Genomic DNA, 21,617 nt, shown 5'->3' on the forward strand with positions numbered 1-21,617 from the left:
TTTGGCTAAACTCGTTTCCATGAAGTATAAGGGCAAAGGGAACATAAGGGAGTACATCATGGAGATGTCTCATCTCGCATCAAAACTCAAGTCGCTTAAGTTGGAGCTGTCTGATGACTTGCTCGTGCACTTGATTTTGATCTCTCTTCCTGCGCACTTTGGGCAATTCAAAGTGAGTTATAACACTCAGAAGGACAAATGGTCCCTAAATGAGCTTATATCTCACTGTGTGCAAGAAGAAGAGAGGCAACAGCGTGATAAGACTGAGAGTGCTCACTTGGCCTCAACCTCTCAAAACAAGAAAAAGAAGAGAGCTAAGGATGCTGTGGAAAGAACTTCTCAGCAGAAGAAGCAAAAAAAGCAGGATAAGGAGTTTACCTGCTACTTCTGCAAGAAGTCGGGACACATGAAAAAGGAGTGTCCCAAGTACGCTGCCTGGCGTGTAAAGAAGGGTATGCTTTTAACTTTAGTTTGTTCTAAAGTTAATTTAGCTTCTGTACCTAAGGATACTTGGTGGGTGGATTCTGGTGCTACTACTCATATAAGTATGTCCATGCAGGATTGCTTGTGGAGCCGATCGCCAAATGATGCTGAAAGATTCATCTTTGTGGGCGATGGCAATAAAGTTGCGGTAGAGGCTATAGGGACTTTCATATTACAATTAAAAATTGGGTTTTATTTGGATTTGTTTGAGACATTTGTTGCACCGTCCTTTAGACGGAATTTAATTTCTATTTCTAGTTTAGACAAATCAGGATTTTCTTGTTCATTTGGAAATAATAAAGTTAGTCTCTCTCAAAATTCAAATTTTGTTGGTTCCGGTTATATGATTAATCTGTATATACTTGATATTGTTAGTTCCTATAACGAAATACTGCAGACAAGTTCACGTGGTACAAAGCGAAAATTAAGTGAGAATTCTGCCACTTTATGGCACAAGCGTTTAGGTCATATCTCTAAGCAGAGAATTCAAAGGCTTGTGTCGGATGAAATTCTTGAACCCCTAGATTTAACAAACTTCCAAGTTTGTGTTGAGTGCATCAAGGGGAAAAGAACAAACATGAGAAAATTAGGTGCCGAGAGAGCTACAGACATCTTAGAACTGATACATACTGATATCTGTGGCCTATTCCCTACGGCTTCTTGGAATGGACAACAATACTTCATTACGTTCATAGACGATTACTCTAGATTCGGTTACCTATATTTAATACACGAGAAGTCTCAATCCCTGGATGTTTTCAAGTCTTTTAAAGCTGAAGTTGAACTTCAACTTGGAAAGAAAATAAAGGCTATCAAATCTGACCATGGTGGTGAATACTACGGAAGATATGATTGATCAGGAGAACAACGTCCAGGACCCTTCGCTATTTTCCTCAATGAGTGTGGAATTGTTCCGCAATACACCATGCCGGGCAAACCTAGTATGAATGGTGTTGCAGAACGACGAAACCGAACTCTTAAGGATATGGTAAGGAGTATGATAAGTCATTCTTCCTTACCAGAGTCACTTTGGGAAGAAGCTTTGAAGACCGCAGTGTACATTCTTAACAGGGTACTAAGCAAGGCAGTTGCCAAAACCCCTTATGAGCTGTGGACAGTCAAGAAGCCTAGCATTAAGCACTTGCACATTTGGGGTTGTCCAGCTGAGGCACGACCTTATAGGCCACATGAAAGAAAACTGGACTCAAGGATGGTTAGCTGCTGTTTCGTTGTTTACGCTGAACGCTCTCGGGGCTATAAGTTTTACTATCCCACATCAAGATCCTTCTTTGAAACGGGAAATGCGAGATTCCTTGAGGATATTGAGTTTGGAGGGGAAGGAAACATAAGGAATGTTGTCTTTGAAGAAGAATCTGTTATTGACAGCAGTCAGGTCTCTGTACCTATTGTTGTTCAAGACACAGTTCTGGCAATAGATGACAATGTCAGGCTCCTATTCCTGACATTGTTTCAGACCAAGACAACAATGAGATTCTTCCTCAAGCACCACCTATAGAACAAACTCAACAACCTCAAGAAGTGCTATTAAGGAGATCCACTAGGGAGAGAAGAAATGGGATTTCAGATGATTATATCGTCTTTCATCAAGAACATGAGGATGGCGTTGGTTTAACGGAGGATGACCCGATCAACTTCCATCAGGCCATGCGCAGTTCTAATTCTCAGAAGTGGATTGATGCCATGAAAGATGAGATAAAGTTTATGAAAGATAATGACGTTTGGGATCTCGACGAGTTGCCTAAAGGTATGAAACCCATTGGTTGTAAGTGGATATTTAAAACCAAGAGGGATTCAAGAGGCAGTGTCGAGAGATATAAAGCTCGTCTAGTCGCTAAAGGCTTTACTCAAAAGGAAGGCATAGACTACAAAGAGACTTTCTCTCCGGTATCTTCAAAAGACTCTTTTAGAACAATAATGGCACTAGTGGCTCATTTTGATCTAGAGCTACATCAGATGGATGTCAAGACTGCGTTTCTCAATGGAGACGTCGAGAGATATAAAGCTCGTCTAGTCGCTAAAGGCTTTACTCAAAAGGAAGGCATAGACTACAAAGAGACTTTCTCTCCGGTATCTTCAAAAGACTCTTTTAGAACAATAATGGCACTAGTGGCTCATTTTGATCTAGAGCTACATCAGATGGATGTCAAGACTGCGTTTCTCAATGGAGACATTGATGAGACGATTTACATGGTACAACCAGAAAGCTTTCTATCAGGAGATCCAAAGTCTATGGTTTGTAAGTCGAAGAAATCCATCTACAGTCTCAAACAAGCTTCCCGTCAATGGTATCACAAGTTCCATCAAATCATTACCTCGTACGGTTTTGAGGCAAATGTTGTTGATGTCTGTGTATATCATAAGTTCAATGGGAGTAAATATATCTTCTTGGTATTATATGTTGATGATATTCTACTCGCTAACAGCGATATAGGCTTATTGCATGAAACCAAGAAATTTCTGACGAAGAAATTCGAGATGAAAGATCTTGGGGATGCCTCTTTTGTATTAGGTATTCAGATACTGAGAGATCGTTCTCGAGGTATCCTTGGACTTTCACAAAAGAGCTATATCGATAAGGTTTTGAGTAGATTTGACATGAAAGATAGTAGATCAGGAGACACGCCCATCTCTAAAGGAGACAAGTTTAGTCTCAAACAGTGCCCCAATAATGATCTTGAAAGAGAAGAGATGCAGAAGATTCCCTATGCATCAGTGGTAGGGAGTCTAATGTACGCTCTAATTTGTATGTCTCTCCCTAATGTATGCTCTAATTTGTACTCGTCTCGACATAGCATTTATAGTGGGAGTTTTGGGTTGATACTTGAGTGATCCTAGCATGCAACATTGGAAAGCAGCCAAACGCGTGATGCGTTATTTGAGGAGAACAAAAGACTACATGCTCACTTATCGGAGATCAGATAGTTTAGAGATCATCGGGTTCTCTGACTCCGATTTTGCGGGATGCCAAGATAGCAGACGCTCCACATCAGGCTACATCTTTATGTTGGCTAGAGGAGCTATCTCATGAAAGTCTGCTAAACAGACTCTCATAGCTTCTTCAACCATAGCTGTGGAGTTCATTGCTTGTTATGAGGCATCCAACCATGGAATATGGCTACGAAACTTTGTCACTGGACTACGAATGGTAGATGGCATTGATAGGCCATTAAAGATTTATTGTGACAATAACTCAGCGGTGCTTTACTCCAACAACAATAGGAGTTCGACAAAGTCGAAATTCATTGATATCAAGTTTCTAGTTGTTAAAGAGAGAGTTCAAGATAAACAGATTTCCATAGAACATATAGGAACAAATTCCATGCTAGTGGACCCACTAACCAAGGGCTTAACGCCGAAGGTCTTTCATGAGCACACTACTCACATGGGCGTTATTTCCGAGGATATTCTAGACTAGTGGGAGTCAATTTTATGTTCTATATGTTTGCTTTAGACATTAAATTATTTAACCTTCTGCAGAATAAAGTTGATGGTCTATGATTCTATTTCTGAGTTTGCTTGTATTTTCATTGTGCAATGTTTGCATTGCATTAAAGACTTTGGAATGATCTCACTAAAGACTAAAGAAGGACCAGTTGGAAATAGGCATGTTTGAGATCACATTTCATATAAATTTCCATGCTACTCATCCATATTTGATCTATGTCATTAAGTGTATTAATATGTTAATCATCGTGGTTTAATCACTAATGTATTGTGATGAAAGTTGCGGTGGTTCCATTATTAGTATATGAGATGGACAAAATTGTTTAAGGAGCAGTCTAATGATAAATAGCATACAGATGCGCGCCTAAGGAGTTTTGTAATATAATTGTTTAAGGAATAATATGTAGCCAAGTGGGAGATTGTTAGAAAAACACGATTTTCCTAAATTAATATTGGCAACATATTAATACAATTATATTAGTTATTTAATATAATGGGCAAAAATCAAGTGGTCTATTTTTTGTATGCCCATATACTACTCAAATTAATATGGACTAAGTGAGTAGATATCGGCTAATATTACTCTAATTAAGGGATAATGGGAACCTTAATTAAGTAGTATATAAAGGTTATTTTGGTTATGGTCCCCAATATACCAAATCATACACTCTTTTCCCTTCTCCCCATCAAGAAGAGAAATCATGGTCCCATTGAGGAATAAGGAGATTTGGTTGAGGAATATCACAAAATCACCCTCTTCATTTGCATTCATCGGTACGTAGTCGATTGTCGCAGTAATTCCGCAACAGTAGGCAATCGTTTACAATGGATACAAGTATATTATTTGAATCTGTGAATCCTAATAATTTAGCATGATGTTGATCCTAGGATTTAATTTATATTTGGATCTAATTTGATTTTCTAACATTAGGTATCTTTACAAGTTGAATAAAAATTGTATTATTTGTCTTCTTTTTTCAGTAACTTGGTTGTCCTTAGTCCAACATGTAAAATGATTTTTTGTGTTTTGGAATCATAAAAATAAGACTCTATATGCTCAATAAGGAAAATTTATCTCAGTGTAATCACAGTAAACATTAGAAGTTATTCATGAGAATTCAACACGTTTACCACAATCACATTGCCTTCAAAATAACTCAATGCACGGGCAAAAACTAATAATATTAGAAACAAGGTTAAAAAACCGGTGGCTAAAAAAGAAAAGTTGGAAAATTGATTGATAAAAAATGGAAACCTTGGGAATAAGGACAACAAACGAGTTGAGAACTAAAATAATAACCTTAATTAAAAAATGGAAACTGATTTGCCAGTGAGATCGAACCCCACCGCCTTCGGGACCATTGATCTGGAGTTGTTTGGCTCCGTGTATAAAAGTGAATAAAAAAGTAAAAATAAAATTTCGAAATTAATGAAAGTAAATAGCTCTTTAAAGAATGCTATTTGTATCAATTTACTTTAGAAAGCTTGGAGACCACTGATTTCATAAGAATCGGCCCGTTTTGATTGAGGATAAATTGCGGGCAGCGAGAGATCAGGCCCATATCAAAATGGATCTTCTGTGCAGAGCTTACTCAACTGCTTCCGACGACGACGATAACGGAGAACGACCAGAACATCTTCAGTCGGCTCCGGCTCCGCCTGTTAAGAGGGCCAAACTCGATGGACCGAACCTGAATCCGATTCCAAAACCCATGCATATATATCGTCCCAATCCGGCTCCGAATCTCCCTAATGAAGCTCCGATTCCTGGAAGGTACGTATCTAAGCGAGAACGAGCAGCCTTAGCTTCGGCCCCTAAAGTACAAGGCCCGAACCCGCCTCCTCCTTTCAATTCGCCACCAGGTTATTTATTTACTCTCATTTTTTGGGTCTTCTAAAGTAAGGTTAATTATTCTTTTCTTTACCTTGTGGGGTTTGTTTAAATTTGTGTAGAAATTAAACATTGATTGATTGGATCCGACCTGAAATACTATGCTTTGTATAGTATGAGTTCGAGTAGGACAGTAAGGAAATTTCCATTTCTGAGTTTAGCAATTTTTTTAAGTAAGAAAAAGAACATGACAATATTCTTTTTCAGCTGATTTAATTATTTACCAGAAGGCTTTAGTGATTTTCAGGTTAGGATGAGTAAATTGATTGGGAAGATAAGTTGGTTTACAATTTTTCTTGAGTCATATATCCAGTTGCCAAAGCATGAAATTTGAAAGTAATTGTTATAGGATGTGTAATTACTCTCGAATTGTGACCATAGGGAGTGAATAAGCCATATTGAGTTTATTTTCAAGTAATTCAAAATTTATAAAGAAGAAAGAAAAAATTAACTGTACAAAAGGCTCAAACTTGGAATTTGTACTCTTTGAGCAATCCTGAATGATCATTTGTCGTGACAAATCTAATCCAAGCTCTAGCGACTCAATGAAGTTAAACTTTCGCTTTATACATCTTGGTTTTACAAGCTGCTGCATGAGATGTAATTTTGGGAATCTGTAAAGTGAGATGCACTGTCTGCCTTCTCTGGAAAGACTTTTCAAATTAGCGTGAACTCCACTAATATTACTGTGATGCTTAAATTACAAATCCAGAAGAAGCCGGTTTGTGCATGCATGAAATTGCTTCAAATTTTAGACTTTATTAAGCAGTTTCCTAGCGCAAGTTTCATTTGGTTTACGAGTTTAACAAAGTATCAACCTGACATCCTGATTTATTTTTTATTTTTTTTATTATTATTATTTTTTTAATAATAGAAGAAGATGGCTAAAAGACACTGAACATGACATTTTTATTTTGTCTTAAAAATATCTGAATTGAGGATACATAAATGCTTATCTGCTTAAGATTTGCATGGATGTGCAGTTTCCCTCCAACACTTGACCTGAAAAGCTACTTGTAACACTTTCTGTCTCGCTTACCATATATAGTAATAGATGAGTGTGCATGGAGTTGGGGGCTGTGTACTTCTGGTGTTGGTCATTTACGTTCTCTGATGTATCATGTATGTTAACTCATTATACATTTATTTTGCTTTTTGGTCAGCTACCTAACTTGCCCGCGTATTCTCTTTTCAACAGCTCTAGGAAGCCTTTCTGACTCTGATCTACCTTATACTATTTTGACAACATTGAGGAATCCAATAAAGGGTGGTGCACGGACAGCCCAAATTCCAAAGACACTTACTATAGCTCTCTATGGGCACACTAAGTCTGTTAACACTGTACAATGGTCTAGAACTCATGGTAAGTATTTGATGCAACTATACATGCTGTTATTGTCTGCCCAGATATTTTCCTGGTTAAATGATTAAATCTCTGTTTAATTACATTAGCAAAACATATGCTTGAAGTTCTACATGGGTAGAGCCCTCTTTTATGTGGAGGTGTTTCAGAGATTTTATTGGTGATTTTTTTTCTGGATACCTAAATAGCTCAAGTATTGTACAGTTTACTGGCATTGATTTGTATATTGGGTTGTCGTGGAAAGGGTAGGACATTAGCTGGTATGTCACATGGGCCATGACGATAGTCTTCCATCCATTAAAATGGATTGAAAGAGCAATCTAATTAAAACCCAATTCTGGTAACTCCAGGCTTTTGCGTACTGGATAATTGCCATTCTACATCTTTAATGAAAAGCACCAAATAAGAGGAATGCTAAATGAATATTCTTGAATGCTAATTGAAGGGTTGGAAGCTTTTTTCTTTTCACTGTGGGGGTAATAATAGAGAAACAGAAGAAAAGAACACTAGAAAGTAAAAGAAGATAGAGGAAAGAGGAGAAAGAAAGCTAAATCCTTTAGACGTAGAGGGGAAAAGGTTGTTGACACGCATTTCGGAATGAAGAAATTTGGAAGGAAAAATGCTAAATAGGTGCATATTCCTGACACTCTGGGTAATGGAAAAGGGGATTCAAGATGAAGGGAAATGATGTAATTCGTTAACGGAAAGAATTTTCTTTACTTAAGACCATTATGAAATATTTTAATCATGGGGCATATGGAAGAGATTTTCTGATATCTGATTTGAGAGCAAGAGGTTCTATGCCACATTCAATATGCTGCTCAAAATTGATGCATCATTTAGGCATGTAGCATCATTCAAAAGATAAGCTTATGACATGTCTATTGATCTCCAAGATTCCTACTATTCACTATAGAGATTGATTCAAAATTAGATCCAACTGTAGTAATGCAATTTGTTTCCTCTGTTGGGATATACTTTTTATTACCTGTTGTGCTTTCCTTTTTGATTTGTTTTATAAAGTTAGTCTGCAGCTCATCTTCTTGCATCTGCTGGAATGGATCATACCATCTGCATATGGAATGTATGGAGTAGAGACCAGAAGTACGCAAGAGTGTTGAAATTTCACAAGGCAGCAGTGAAGGACGTGAAATGGTCTCAGCAGGGTCTATTTGTTCTCTCTTGTGGTTACGACTGCATGTCAAGATTAATTGATGTTGAAAAGGGGACTGAGCTTCAGGTTTTCAAGGAGGATCAAATTGTAGAAGTTGTTAGATTTCATCCGCACAACTTCAACCTTTTCCTGTCTGGCGGGTCAAAAGGCGGCCTCAAATTATGGGATATTAGGAGTGGCAAGGTGGTCCATGAATATGTAAGGAGTCTTGGTCCAGTCCTTGATGTAGAATTCACTGTTGATGGCAAGAATTTAATCACCTCGAGTGATGTGTCCAAAAGCAATCTCAGTGAAAATTCAATCATTGTTTGGGATGTTTCGCGCCAAATTCCATTATCCAATCAGGTAAAATTCTTTGTTTGTCCTCTGGTGTACCTCGTTTTGTGAAAAGATGAAATATCAAGCCCTGGTTTCGATAATTAAAATACTACTATGAAAAGGATTTTTGTTGGATTTGAAATAATTTAATTTATAATGAAAAATATGAAACCCACCAAAAAAGTTGTTAACTAACGATATCCAAAATAATGAATTTTGTTGAGCAAATGGTTTTTGATCGTCGCTTCTGAAAATTTGATTGAGCATTTTTGCTTCATTTTGTCCTTATTCAGTCTATTTATCTGGTGGTAGAATGATGAAACAGTCTTTTCTCATTTTATTGGATTTCTCCAGGTCCAGGTATTGAAAACGAATATGATTTTCTAAAGAAGGAAATCTAGTAGATGAAAATTGAAGGCATTTTAATTTATTAATATCGCCGTCTTTCCAGATCCAAGAAACTAAATAATTAACACACATTCAGGATGTGTGATTCTTAAAAGTCTCTAGTCTTCAAGACTCAAAATACATCCTAGTATATATTGAAATTTTTCTGAGTCTTGCAGCCACCTGCATACCAGTATTTTGAATACCTGGATGCATAGTTTGATGCCATTCATTACCCGAATTCAAGTTGATATGAAGAAGACGTATCTTTGTTGAGAAAACTAACTAGGTTGCTTCAGTCAGAAACCTTGTGTGTCCCTAAGGTCTAGACTGAGTAGCCAATTTTTTTGGGATGAAGAGCAATTTGACAAAAAAAACTCAAACTAGCATCTTCATCTCCTATCTTATGTAGTGTATGAGGGAAATGCTATATGACCTTGAAGAAACAAAATGCATATTCAACAGCATCCAATTCATCTACGTTCTGGATTTGTTTTTGGTCCATTTTCCCCACTGAGAGATACAAAATGAATAACATTCTCCATTTGTGGCTTTTAAATACTTGTATCTAAGAACAATTCACGACGATGGAAGATGTGATTTTGTTGTGTACTCCTGACCATGACACCTGAAGCCATTTTCCGTAGATCAACAGTTACAAAAGAGCAGGGTTAACCAGTCGGTTCCTAAACTTGATAGGTTTGGTAAAACTGTAGTACAATTGAACCACCACCTAAATTTCTTAATCAAGACTCCAGAACTTAAATTTAATAAGACATCTTTAAAAATAAACCTATATAATATCAATCATTTTTGCCTATAAGGATGAGGGTTCAAATTTTTGTAGAATACCTACGTCGATACACGGATTTATGCGTAGTAATGACATATTACTTGTCACTATCTAGACACCCAATTCGCTTATGTATGGTTACAATTTTTTCTCTTCAAATTTTGCATGAATATGTCTCCCACAATCCTTGGTCCAATTCTTACCAAATCTCTCTCTCTCTCTCTCATAGAACCCATTTTTTTTTATTCTTCATTAAACAGAAATAAATCTATGTACACCCCTCCATACGACTGCAATCATCTTGTCAAAGAGATACTTTTTAGACTACACTTCCATGGTCCAGAGTGTGTTTGTTCTAGTAATGGATCCACTGGCTTGTCCCACCGTCAACGTGAAACGATGGGCTAAAAGGGTTTTATCTTCCAATAACCAATCACTTGTTATACACTCTATGGTCTATATCACAGACTAGGAGCAATACTTTTGTGTTCGATTAGGAAAGATGACAGAAATTAAATAACATAAATCTAAGCATGGAATTAACCGTGGACATTATAGTGGTTTGAAATGACTACAATAGTAATGACAAATAATTCTTGTTTTTAATCAATCTAGAGCGAGCTTTTTAATTTTTACCAACGTTATTCATCTATAAATCTATGCAAAACATGTTATGACCATTTCAGCAATCAAGTTCTAATGGTCAATGCGAACCCTTTTATTTTGAGTTCATTAATTCCTACCGTTGAGAAAATATCTGGAGCTAATGTTCTTCATGTAGTAGACACTACAAAGTTGAAGTAAACCTCATATACGGTCTTACAAATTTGTGAATACTTGTATTTTGGTAAACGTTGGCCCAATCCGAGTCCTTGTAACCCTAATTATCCACTCTTCGAATATGAATTAGTTTTGGAAAGATCTCGATTTCTATACTTAGTGGTTTCTAATATCCTAAGGGATGTCTATTACCGAACGATTTGTGCTTTTGTTCTCTTTCAAGGGCAGGTTCTTATGCAAGCAAAAGGAAAAACCAAAAATATCTTTTGTGTATAATCATGCATAATTTCAAATATTATTAATTAATAAGAGAAGGTCATCTCAATTTTCTAACATCCTCATCTTATATGAACCATATTATCTAGAGACATTCTCATTTCACTACTTGTTTTGTCCTCCCTCTAAGGAATGGTTGTGTTGAAGATAGTTCAATAGCATCATCGATCTTGCTTAAACCAACTGAATTCATTATTTCAATAAAAATGTAAAACCAATAAAAATATGTTTGGATGAAAAGAAAAGTATATTTTTCTCTTAATTCATCTCAACTTGACCCTATGCTTGTTCATGCATTCTCATTTCTTTTATTTACACAATTTAAAGCTTCGACCAATAACCAAAAACGAAAGCAAAAAAAAAAAAAAAAAAAAAAAAACAAGTTTTTTGGTGGATTAATTTGTTTATTCTTACTTTAGATCCATCTTGTCATGTTTTCCACTTTAAATTAATGGTTGTCCTCTCTTACATGGCTGGCTATAATGAAAAAAATATGGGCCTCTCAACACTTAAATGTTATCACTAGTCTTCTGTCTTCCAATCCTTTCCTTGTAAAGTGAGGGACAAACTCATTTTATTGCTACTGCCACGTGAATTGTGGCCACAACGCAGGTCACCAATTTTTTTTCTTTTTTATGCTCCCCATTCTTTCCATCAATTTAATGTATTGAATTTAGCATATCCCACCAATCGTGATTTAGTTATATGTATTTCTCTCCTATTTGGGAACGCAAGTTTCATTTCAAGGGTTTTTTTCTTGCAGGCCATTTAGCCATTGATTCACTGCTCAAAGTTGTCATGTTGAAAATATATTATTCATTTTTTTTTTTTTTATATAATGGTTTGGTTAGTTTGGTTTATAGACCAGTTGACAGACATGATTACAATTTAAGCGTTGCCCTAGTTAAGATTTCCAAATGGTAATGTTCTTGTAAAAAGCTATTTAGGCAAATTGCTTCAACAATGTTGTCTGTTGATGCTATCAGAAATCTTTCATTAATTAATAAATAAATCAAATCCTCTTTTTTTTTGGTAAAAATATTGTTATGCATCATCTGCATGAACTCCTTTCTCAAAGTGAATTATGAAATCTTTTTTAATTAGTGGAGTTTCTCTCTAATATCGTACATTCACATATATAAACTTTGTTCGTCCAAAATACTGAACAAGATTAAACAATATAAACAAGAAGATTTTAATTCCTTTTCTTTTTCATTAATATTATCCAATACTAATAAATCTGTCTTATAGGTTAAAGGGTTTTTTTCTCCTCTAATGTGACGAATGAACCAATTACACTGCAATTAAAAGTTTACTAAAGGAGAAATAAACTAAAGGAAATTATTTTAGAGTTAACTTCTATGACAAGTTTGACATCTTGAATGGAACTAAACCACTGAATTTTATCATGTCTTTCATACTTAATTAATCTTGTTAATCATGTTCAACCGAGCACTAATTGATAAATCCTATCATATCTTTCATCTTTAATCTTGTCATTTGTGTTCAACTAAGCACCTCCTTAATCTTGTTAGTCATGTCTAGTCGAGTGTGTTAAACATGCTTTTAAATCCTATTCAGCTATTCTTTTCCATCAGTACAAATCCCAGTATCTCTTCTATTTTCTGTTTTCTCCCTATCTACTCCCAGCATTGCTGCTTCTATGTTTGTATAAGGCAAACTAAATTTGCGTATAAAAATAAGTTTGTTTTTTAAAGTTAGCCAAACATTCTGCTAATGCCTTTATGATGATGTTGGCACATGCAGACTTCAAGCCCTAACGGATTCTTTTAAACTATAAGTCCATTTATATGAATGCTGCATTTCTCTAATTATCCCATTGAAAAATGTAAATTTTTATATATTTTATCCCAAACATATAATATATCTGAGGGACAATGATAACACTTCTCATAAGTAGAAACAAGAAATATTTGAACCACTCTCTTATTCGCTGCAACATTGACAGTAATAATTCTGCGAAGTAAATGCATCAGCAGTGTCCTTAAAATTTGAAGCACTTGCCCGACAAGCGTGTATAAACAGAAACTGGATAAAGACCAATGCATCACCACATAATCACCCCAAAAAGATGAATTGGTGAGTAAAATCGCTGGTGTCCATCAAAGTGAAAGAAATAAAGCATGGGATAATCGACACAACCATTGAAAAAAGCCCAAGTTTTCGGGTTTCGACAACATATATATATCGTCTCAAGGCCTAAAAAGGTCAAAGAAAAGACTTCATCTATTAGAGCTTTTCCATCAGAACTGGCTAAGGTAAATACACAAAGGGAATGGATAATATCTGAATATTATTAGTGAGGGTTTTTGGATTATTTTGTTGGATACTGAAAAATGATGGAGATTTTTGACTTTTTAATGTAATTATACTGTACTACGCTTTATCTAGTTGTTTCAAGAAAGGGACAACATTGAAAAAAAAATCATTATGTCATCAACTTATAATGCAAGGACTGGCAGGAGTACAATCCAAGTACTCTACTTCTTGCAACAATAGTCTGTCATCTTATGAACATATAATTGTATATGTACATGTATTATATCCCCCAATGACACATGTTTCATGGCATTGTAATTGCTGTAAAAGGTAGAAGAAAATAAAGTAGTGGAGTCCCATAAAAGAGAGCTAGTCATCAAATCATACATGTTCTTTTTAGTACATTTACTTACTATATTAGGTCATATTGAACAATACAATTTACAAGATTTTAAAACGTTATTCTGACTAAATATCGTAGTCTCCTAAGGTTATATAGGTATATGGCCAAACGCGGCCTTTATTTACACAGGATCGGAAACTTTTAGAGTGAGTGTGCTTGACACAAGTTTGTGTAGGATATTTTTTGTACATGTGATGCGCTTTGAGTCACAACGTGCTTGACAATGCATGAATAATTTGACAAAAAGTGTGAGATGACAACAAATGTTACGTAACTAGCATTACGTTGTAGGATAATGACGCTTTCAACATTATCAATGGGGTCTGTTTTGGAGACACTGTTTTCAGACATTAACGTTGTAAAGTATGATGGGACAACTTGGTAGATAGCCATTTGCAGGATAAAATTGTTTTATTGCTAACATTATTTCCCTCAGACATTACTTTTTCACCTCAAGAAAAGAAGAAAAGATTCCCACAATAATTCAATAGTGTAGGGTTGCTAATGTACAAGGAGTTTTTATACCATAATTATTGCAAAGACACCGTTTTAAGCACGTTAAAGTACGACACAGCATGTTTGGCTAGGCTTTTAAGTGTTTTGTTTCCAAAATTGATTAAATAAGTTGCTCGTTTTGACACTAAAGTATGAGTTACCATCACTCGGGGAATATTAAACCCAGACACCATGCAAAACCACGATTATTAGGTTACAAAAGATGATTACAAGTAGAAAAACACAGTTCCAATCGTGCCAAGTGAGTGTTGAATATCTATTTATTCACGTACTAAACCCGTACTACACGATTATACTTGTTGCAACTGGCCCTAAATTGTCAAGATTTTTATCGATAACTGAGCCTAAGTAGTCGAGATTTGTGCAGTCACACTATCAAGTATGAAAAGGAAGTAACTTTATATATAAATTCCATGCAAAAAGATGCATGTGGTAAAAGGGATTATACAGTTTGCATTGATTTGATTAACCCTTAAATAGCCAATCAAAGTGAAGATTAGACAACCTAGTTTTTATTAATTAATCATAGCTAAAACCGGAATGTCACATTTTAGGCAGGATCCTGCCTTAACGACACGGTAATTACAGCTTTTTGGATATAAAAATGTTTAAATGAAGTATTAGCATATTGACAGTATCTTGCTTGTTATACTGGATCGAAACAGGAGATTAGGGACCACATAATTTGTCTGTTGAGTTATTTATCATATGTGGGGGAGAGAAAAAAAGAAAAGAAAAAAAAGGTAATTAATTAAGCATCTTTTCTTAATTAATTTATCCTGTTGGCTGTACCCTCGTGCTATCCTAGCATCCTCGAGAGATAAAATATAGTTTGAACATGTACTCGATCGAGAAACTCTTAACTAGACTGTTATGGATGACACTCCATGTTGCATTTGAGTCATCTCCTCGTAGAGGATGATTTTTATTTAACGAAAGCTTCGTTAATTGGAGTACCGTTGCTAGTATAAATAAGAGCTACTAGCTATAAATGGATTGGAATACTAACTAAATTTTATTTTATCTTGCGTGTATACATACCTTCAATAAACAAAAAAAGAAGAAAAGAAGATACTGAAAGATGTCTACTTTGTTCTTCACGCTCTTATGTGAGGTTTTTTATATCTCTCGACTTTATCAATAATTTGTTAACCTATATGTTTGTACATGACGTAGACATTCGTTTGAAAGAGGCATATCAAATCACACGCTCACGATTTGTTTTCACCGTTTTGAATTGTCATAATCAGGATTGATTTGTGAAATCACACAATATGTTGTCTCTCAATGAAAGTTGCTTTTTTGACATTGATTGTTCTTTCTTACCTGCTTGGTTTCTCATCTTTTCTTTATCCCTCTGGATTTCCACCTTCATCCCAATTTCTTCATCACTAACCCTAAAAATTGCATTTCCAACGTGAGAAAGTACTAAATAATATGACATGGATTTCAATAAGCTCTTTACTCATTTTTAACTTTTACTACTTAATTAGGTTCAATTAACATATTTTACCGCGTTGTAAGATTTTATCAGAATTCTATGCATTGTTTGACTCTCATTTCTTAAAATTTACTTCTTCTTTTTTTTCAACTTATTTTGACGACACATATCATAAAACCTACAACTTTTATCGACCTATGAATCATATATTTCACAAATTTTTATCAAAATGTACTAAAAATCTAGTTTTTATCCAAATAAAAAAGATACAAAATTTTCTTAAAGGAAAAATTGGCGTTGCAGCTAATCCCCTTGCAACTAAATATTACTCATTATATTATGTAATTATGTTCATGAAAGTGTAACAAATTTGCTTCCCTCGCTAAGACTATGTATAGTACCGATTAAAATCCACTAAAAATCATTTTCAACTACAGGTTTCATCAACTTCTATGAAAATCTATTAAAGATCTGATTTTAATATCCATCAGACTAGGGCTAAATTACATTTCATAGTTTTCATTATGAATACACCAAAATTTAAAATTGAATAATAAAAATCAAGTAAATAGATAAATTATTTATGCATGCATCAACAATAATGTAAATTCTGATCAAATTAGAACAATGAGATGTATGACTTAAGCACCACGCATTTTCACGTCTTTTGATTTATTTTTGAATAAATTGGTTAAAAAATTTTCGAGATGTTAAAATCTAAAATGATTTTAAAAAATAAAAAATAAAAAAATCCCCAGATGAGAAGTCAACGGTCAAAGATTTGCATTAATGTCCCCGTCTCCACATTTATATTAAAATGCATAAATATATAAACATTCCCAGAAATCTTCACTAAATGTCACAGCACCAAGCACTAGGCGTCCAACTTGGTTCCGGCCATACTCGCATTGGTGCACCCGCTTACCCTCATTTCCCACTCCACCAATCAACACTATCTATTTCCAATGCAAAATAATATTGCCAATTACATATTTTAATCCATTTAAATTACACAAGGTTTTAAAATTGACATCGACAATTTCAATCTCATATGAGGACCTAAATTATATATATGAATAGGTTGAGATTCAAAATCTCACTTTCGAAGCCTAGAAGCTTATCCATAATTAAAAAAAAAATATTTATACACATTTCAATTTACGTGATTATATTTCTAATTTTGATGTCTATTTATACTAAAATCAATTTAGTAAATAAATAGCTTATAAGTAAATTATAAACCAAAAACTGAAATGAAAATCGAGCATTTCATGGTTTCAAAATGTAGAATTATGCTTGAATCATAGTTTGTTGGGATTCTTTGCATGAAGTTTTTATGTGTTTAATAGGTCATTTGAGATTATTATTATTATTATTGTTTAGTGCTTCTAGTAGCATCTTAATTTCGTTAGATCAATTGATTTTAGAGATGTTAAATGGGTCAAGTCGCTCAGCCCGATCGACCGTGCGAACTAGCTTGCTTCAAGGATGTTGAACTTGTTGGGAATCTACTTATACATGCACAGCGGAATTTAAAATAATTTTCGATTCCCATCCAATAGATCTCATTGTGTTTGGTTAGGAATTGTGATAAGATTATACCTTTTCCAGATCTGCAATCCTTTTACTTTTCATTTCGTTCCACAACCTTGATTCGCCACCACAGCTGTCCAATTGTCCAGCCTCCAACGGTGATCCACACAGAGAATATGATTGCAGCCTCTAGGGTTTTCTCTTGTGCTAGCAAGAATAATGAAAACCTTAATGGACCTCAAACCCTAGTTATGTATTTATATAAACCCAAATAGGCTCGGCCCGGTCCGGTCCAATAATTAATTAATCCAATTAATTAAACCCGGTCCGTGAATTAATTAATCCAATTAATTAATTCGAAAATATAAATAACAAATCCAATTAATTAATTTATCCAACGACCTAGGGCATAATACTTACAGAACTTGATTCACCGTATGAGCTCTCTCCTTGATGGGGCAAGTCGAGCTAATTTTTTTGTTGCTGAAAAATGAACCGACTCGTGTGAGGGGTTGAGCAGCTCGCACAAACTTCTTGTAGATCGACTCACGGGTGGGGCAATCCGACGAGTGACTCACTCCTCTTCCCGCACCTGGTTGACTGTGGCTCAACTGATTGGAAACCAAAAATGGTCACATTTTAACATTTAGTAAATATTTTGAGATTATTAATGCTCAATACTTATGTCAGCATCCTAATCATTAGACTGGTTGATTGATCTTTCAATTGATTGAAAAACGAAAAACTGTGTTTCTATTTTCTATTTTCTATTTTTTGTTTTAAGAGATTATTTTAAAATTTCAGAAAACGTATTTGGTTTGTCATTTTAAAAAGTTGTCTCTCAAAACAAAAAAATAGAAAACGTGTTTGGTTTAAAATTTTTAAAAAATAATTTTATGACTTTTTTTTTTCCAATTAATTTGATTATTTTGTAAAACATATCAATTTTTATGTTAATATGTGATAAAAAACTATAATTTAAAAGTTGGTAAAGAAAAAAGTAATCATTGTAATTATATCTCTAGCAATCGCATCAAAATCATCCGTAGATAATAAATTGTGAGAGAGAGAGAGAGGGATGAGTATTTGTATTTGGGTAAGTTTTGTGTGATTTTATTAATTATTTTAATTTAAGAAATTTTTAAGTTCACTTTCTTTGTTTTGAATCCTCTGAGTGAAAACACTTAAACGTCAAAAAGTCATTTTAAGTTTTATGTGCCCTTGTTTGAGCCTTATTATTTTCATCAAAATACATTCTTTAATAGTGATTTGGCCTCATTTTAATCACATTCTTCATTAAAATAATATTATACGTAAATTCAAAAATTTTTCTTTATTTTTTAACCACACATTTCAAATTAATACACTATTTAAAAATGAATTCTTTGGCAAGAATGGGGTTCAAACAAGGGCATAGTAAACTTTTCTTTGTTTTCAAAAGCGCATTTTCAAAAATAATATACAAACACGTTTTGAGTATTTAAAAAAAAAATTAAAAACTGAATATAGCCTCAAAAGGATAAACGAAACGCACTTAACAGGTTAAAAATTTACGTGGAATGCCATTTGTGATGAGAACAAGAGGACAAGTTCAACACGAGACACGTGGCATTCAGGTGAGAGATGATGTCAAAATGATGTAAGATTGAGGGCTCTCTAGGCAGCAAGGACCCTCGATTGTGGGAGAGTTTCAGGGATAAGTAAACGATATTAGATTAATTAGTACCACTTTCGGTGACGATGCGTGGGAACTTGGGGATCTTGTTCTTGTTGACCAAAGAGTTGACCAAAAATTAATTAGTCAATATATATAATTTATATTTTAAATATCTTCGAACAATGTAGTTAATGCTGGTCGCTATTTTATTGTCAATAACTTGTGCCATCATTTTGGATAAGAGTGACAATTTACTAATATTGCGGCTGATAAATTTTATATTCTAACGACCGTAGAAGCTTAAATATTTAGAAGGACAATGCTAGATGTACATTTACTTTTTTTTCGAACTTTTTTACTTACACACACAATAGGAGGAACACGTGGCATTCAGGTGAGAGATGATGTCAAAATGATGTAAGATTGAGGGCTCTCTAGGCAGCAAGGACCCTCGATTGTGGGAGAGTTTCAGGGATAAGTAAACGATATTAGATTAATTAGTACCACTTTCGGTGACGATGCGTGGGAACTTGGGGATCTTGTTCTTGTTGACCAAAGAGTTGACCAAAAATTAATTAGTCAATATATATAATTTATATTTTAAATATCTTCGAACAATGTAGTTAATGCTGGTCGCTATTTTATTGTCAATAACTTGTGCCATCATTTTGGATAAGAGTGACAATTTACTAATGTTGCGGCTGATAAATTTTATATTCTAACGACTGTAAAAGCTTAAATATTTAGAAGGACAATGCTAGATGTACATTTACTTTTTTTTCGAACTTTTTTACTTACACACACAATAGGAGGACGGATCTCACACGTCGGAATTTTTAAATTCACGCGGGGCACACGTGCATGTGAGAGTAGGTAATCAATTCGGTAACCAAAATTTGGTACATATATATTTATCCTATTAAGAAATGCACATTACAAATTTATTATTCAAATTCCAATACCTATTTTTATATATATAACAAATTCATTTTTCGTCAATGTCTCAACAAAATTATTCGACTCTATCCCATTCAATCTCGATGCCACCTCTAAAAACTGCTCACAAAATTTTGTTGAACATCGATACAATGAACCGATGATTTTCCTGTAATGCAAGTACAAAAATATGATGGGCGGATTGTGTGGATGAAATACGATACGAATGCTATTACAACAAAATAAACAGCGTGAAGCAACAAGAAACTTAAATAGCATCCCTCCGTACACGTGTCAACCTCGCTATTAGGCGGCCAGCTGTCATCAACTGCCTTCTGATTGGCCGCCAGCTATTATTTCATACAATAACGCAGGAATCTCATGTACCGTACAACCCAAAATACCACAATAATTTTAAGGTAAGAAAATGTATTTGTGTTACCGGGAACCGAAGCTAGTGGACGGCCTGCCATTATAAAATGTAACACCCGCAGTCCAATAGAGAGCGGGATTACCGGCTATAGAGGCTGAATTTCAAACGGTTTCCCTATTTTACTTGTACGAAATAGGACAAAGTACACAATGCGCACCATAGCCACCACCACCCCTCAAGGAATTTGATGAGGAAATTTCAAAAGGGGGGTTAGTTAGCGTATGAAAGTCAAAAAAATTATATTTATAGACGGAATGCAATGAACCAATTACCAAAATTAGAGCCCTTAGTTTGTCCTATTCAAAAAAATAAAAAATGAATAAAAATTGATGTGTTTAATAGGATGTTGAGTCGATAGACATGAATGTTGAATAAAAGTCGCTATTGTTGACAATTCAATAACAATTATTAACATATCTGATAAATATGACTAGATAAGACAAGTGACAAGATACATGAATATTGAAGAAAGACGTATAATAACTTTTTTGTTATTCATTTGGTTGATTCTAAATTGCTATGAACAATAAATCTAATTTGTGACGAGTGTAATAAGGCAATGTATAACGAAAAATACGTGAGGATTTCAATTAATCAAGATTTAAAAATGCAGCTGATCACGAAAATGCTAAAATACTTTCGCATAGTAGAATATCATCGGTATAAACGTCTTTTGTGGGATCGTGAGCTTCTTATTATATGTTCTAAAAATACAAAAATGGCAGCAAAATTTTAGAAGTGTATTGGTATGGATTGCATGGTTGTAAATTGTAATTGTAGCTCACTATCAGTTAAGCTACGTAGAGAGAAAATAATAATGCAAAAGCAAAGCGGCTTAATTAATCCAAAAAGCCTATTAATTAATTACTTTGGTCTATGATTAAAAGATAGAGAAAATAGGCAGGTAGACGAGGTATTTATTGCACCTCAAAGACAAATTTGTGGATCTATTTGGTATGGCTTTCAAAAATTGCTTTTGAAATAAGTTATTTTTAACATATTTGAATAATTTTTTGGGGGGATAATTTGTCTGGTTAGAAGAGCTTTTAAATGAAATAGACCTAAAGTAGTAAGAGTTCGTTTAATATAACTTCTACGAGTGATTTGTCTAGTTAGAAGAACTTTTAAATGAAATAGACTTTAAAATAGTAACTTAACCAACTTTTTCTAAAAGTTCTTTTAATTAGGAAAAAACATATTTGTAAAATTAATCAAACAAGCCAAAAGCAGATTTTTGAATCTCAAAAGCTTCTTTTAATTTCTCAAAAAACGTGCCAAACGTATTATAAGCTCTTCTACAAAAAGTAAAAAGAAAAAAAGAAACCTTGACAAACGGACACTTTGTACACTGCTAGAATTGACAAATTATATGAAGCACGAAAGTTTTATGTTTTTGTGAGTGATAAAAGCATGCTGTGCTCGACACAATTTCGCCACAAACCCTCATTAATAATCACAATTACGCCACCATCCCCTCCACCATTTCCA

The 21,617-nt window shown here is 34.4% G+C and overlaps 1 protein-coding gene across 1 annotated transcript; it reads left to right on the forward strand.

Annotated features, from left to right (window-relative positions):
* Window positions 1-4,710: 4,710 nt before the first annotated feature.
* On the forward strand, window positions 4,711-9,856 carry LOC111397431 (WD repeat-containing protein 25-like). Its single transcript, XM_023024355.1, has 3 exons — window positions 4,711-5,811; window positions 7,038-7,202; window positions 8,237-9,856. Exons 1-3 carry the CDS (start codon window positions 5,517-5,519, stop codon window positions 8,761-8,763), a joined length of 987 nt encoding a protein of 328 aa, XP_022880123.1. The 5' UTR covers window positions 4,711-5,516; the 3' UTR covers window positions 8,764-9,856.
* The last annotated feature ends 11,761 nt before the right edge of the window (window positions 9,857-21,617 follow it).

This window comes from Olea europaea, chromosome 7 (assembly GCF_002742605.1).
Source record: "Olea europaea var. sylvestris chromosome 7, O_europaea_v1, whole genome shotgun sequence".
Classification (NCBI taxonomy): domain Eukaryota; kingdom Viridiplantae; phylum Streptophyta; class Magnoliopsida; order Lamiales; family Oleaceae; genus Olea; species Olea europaea.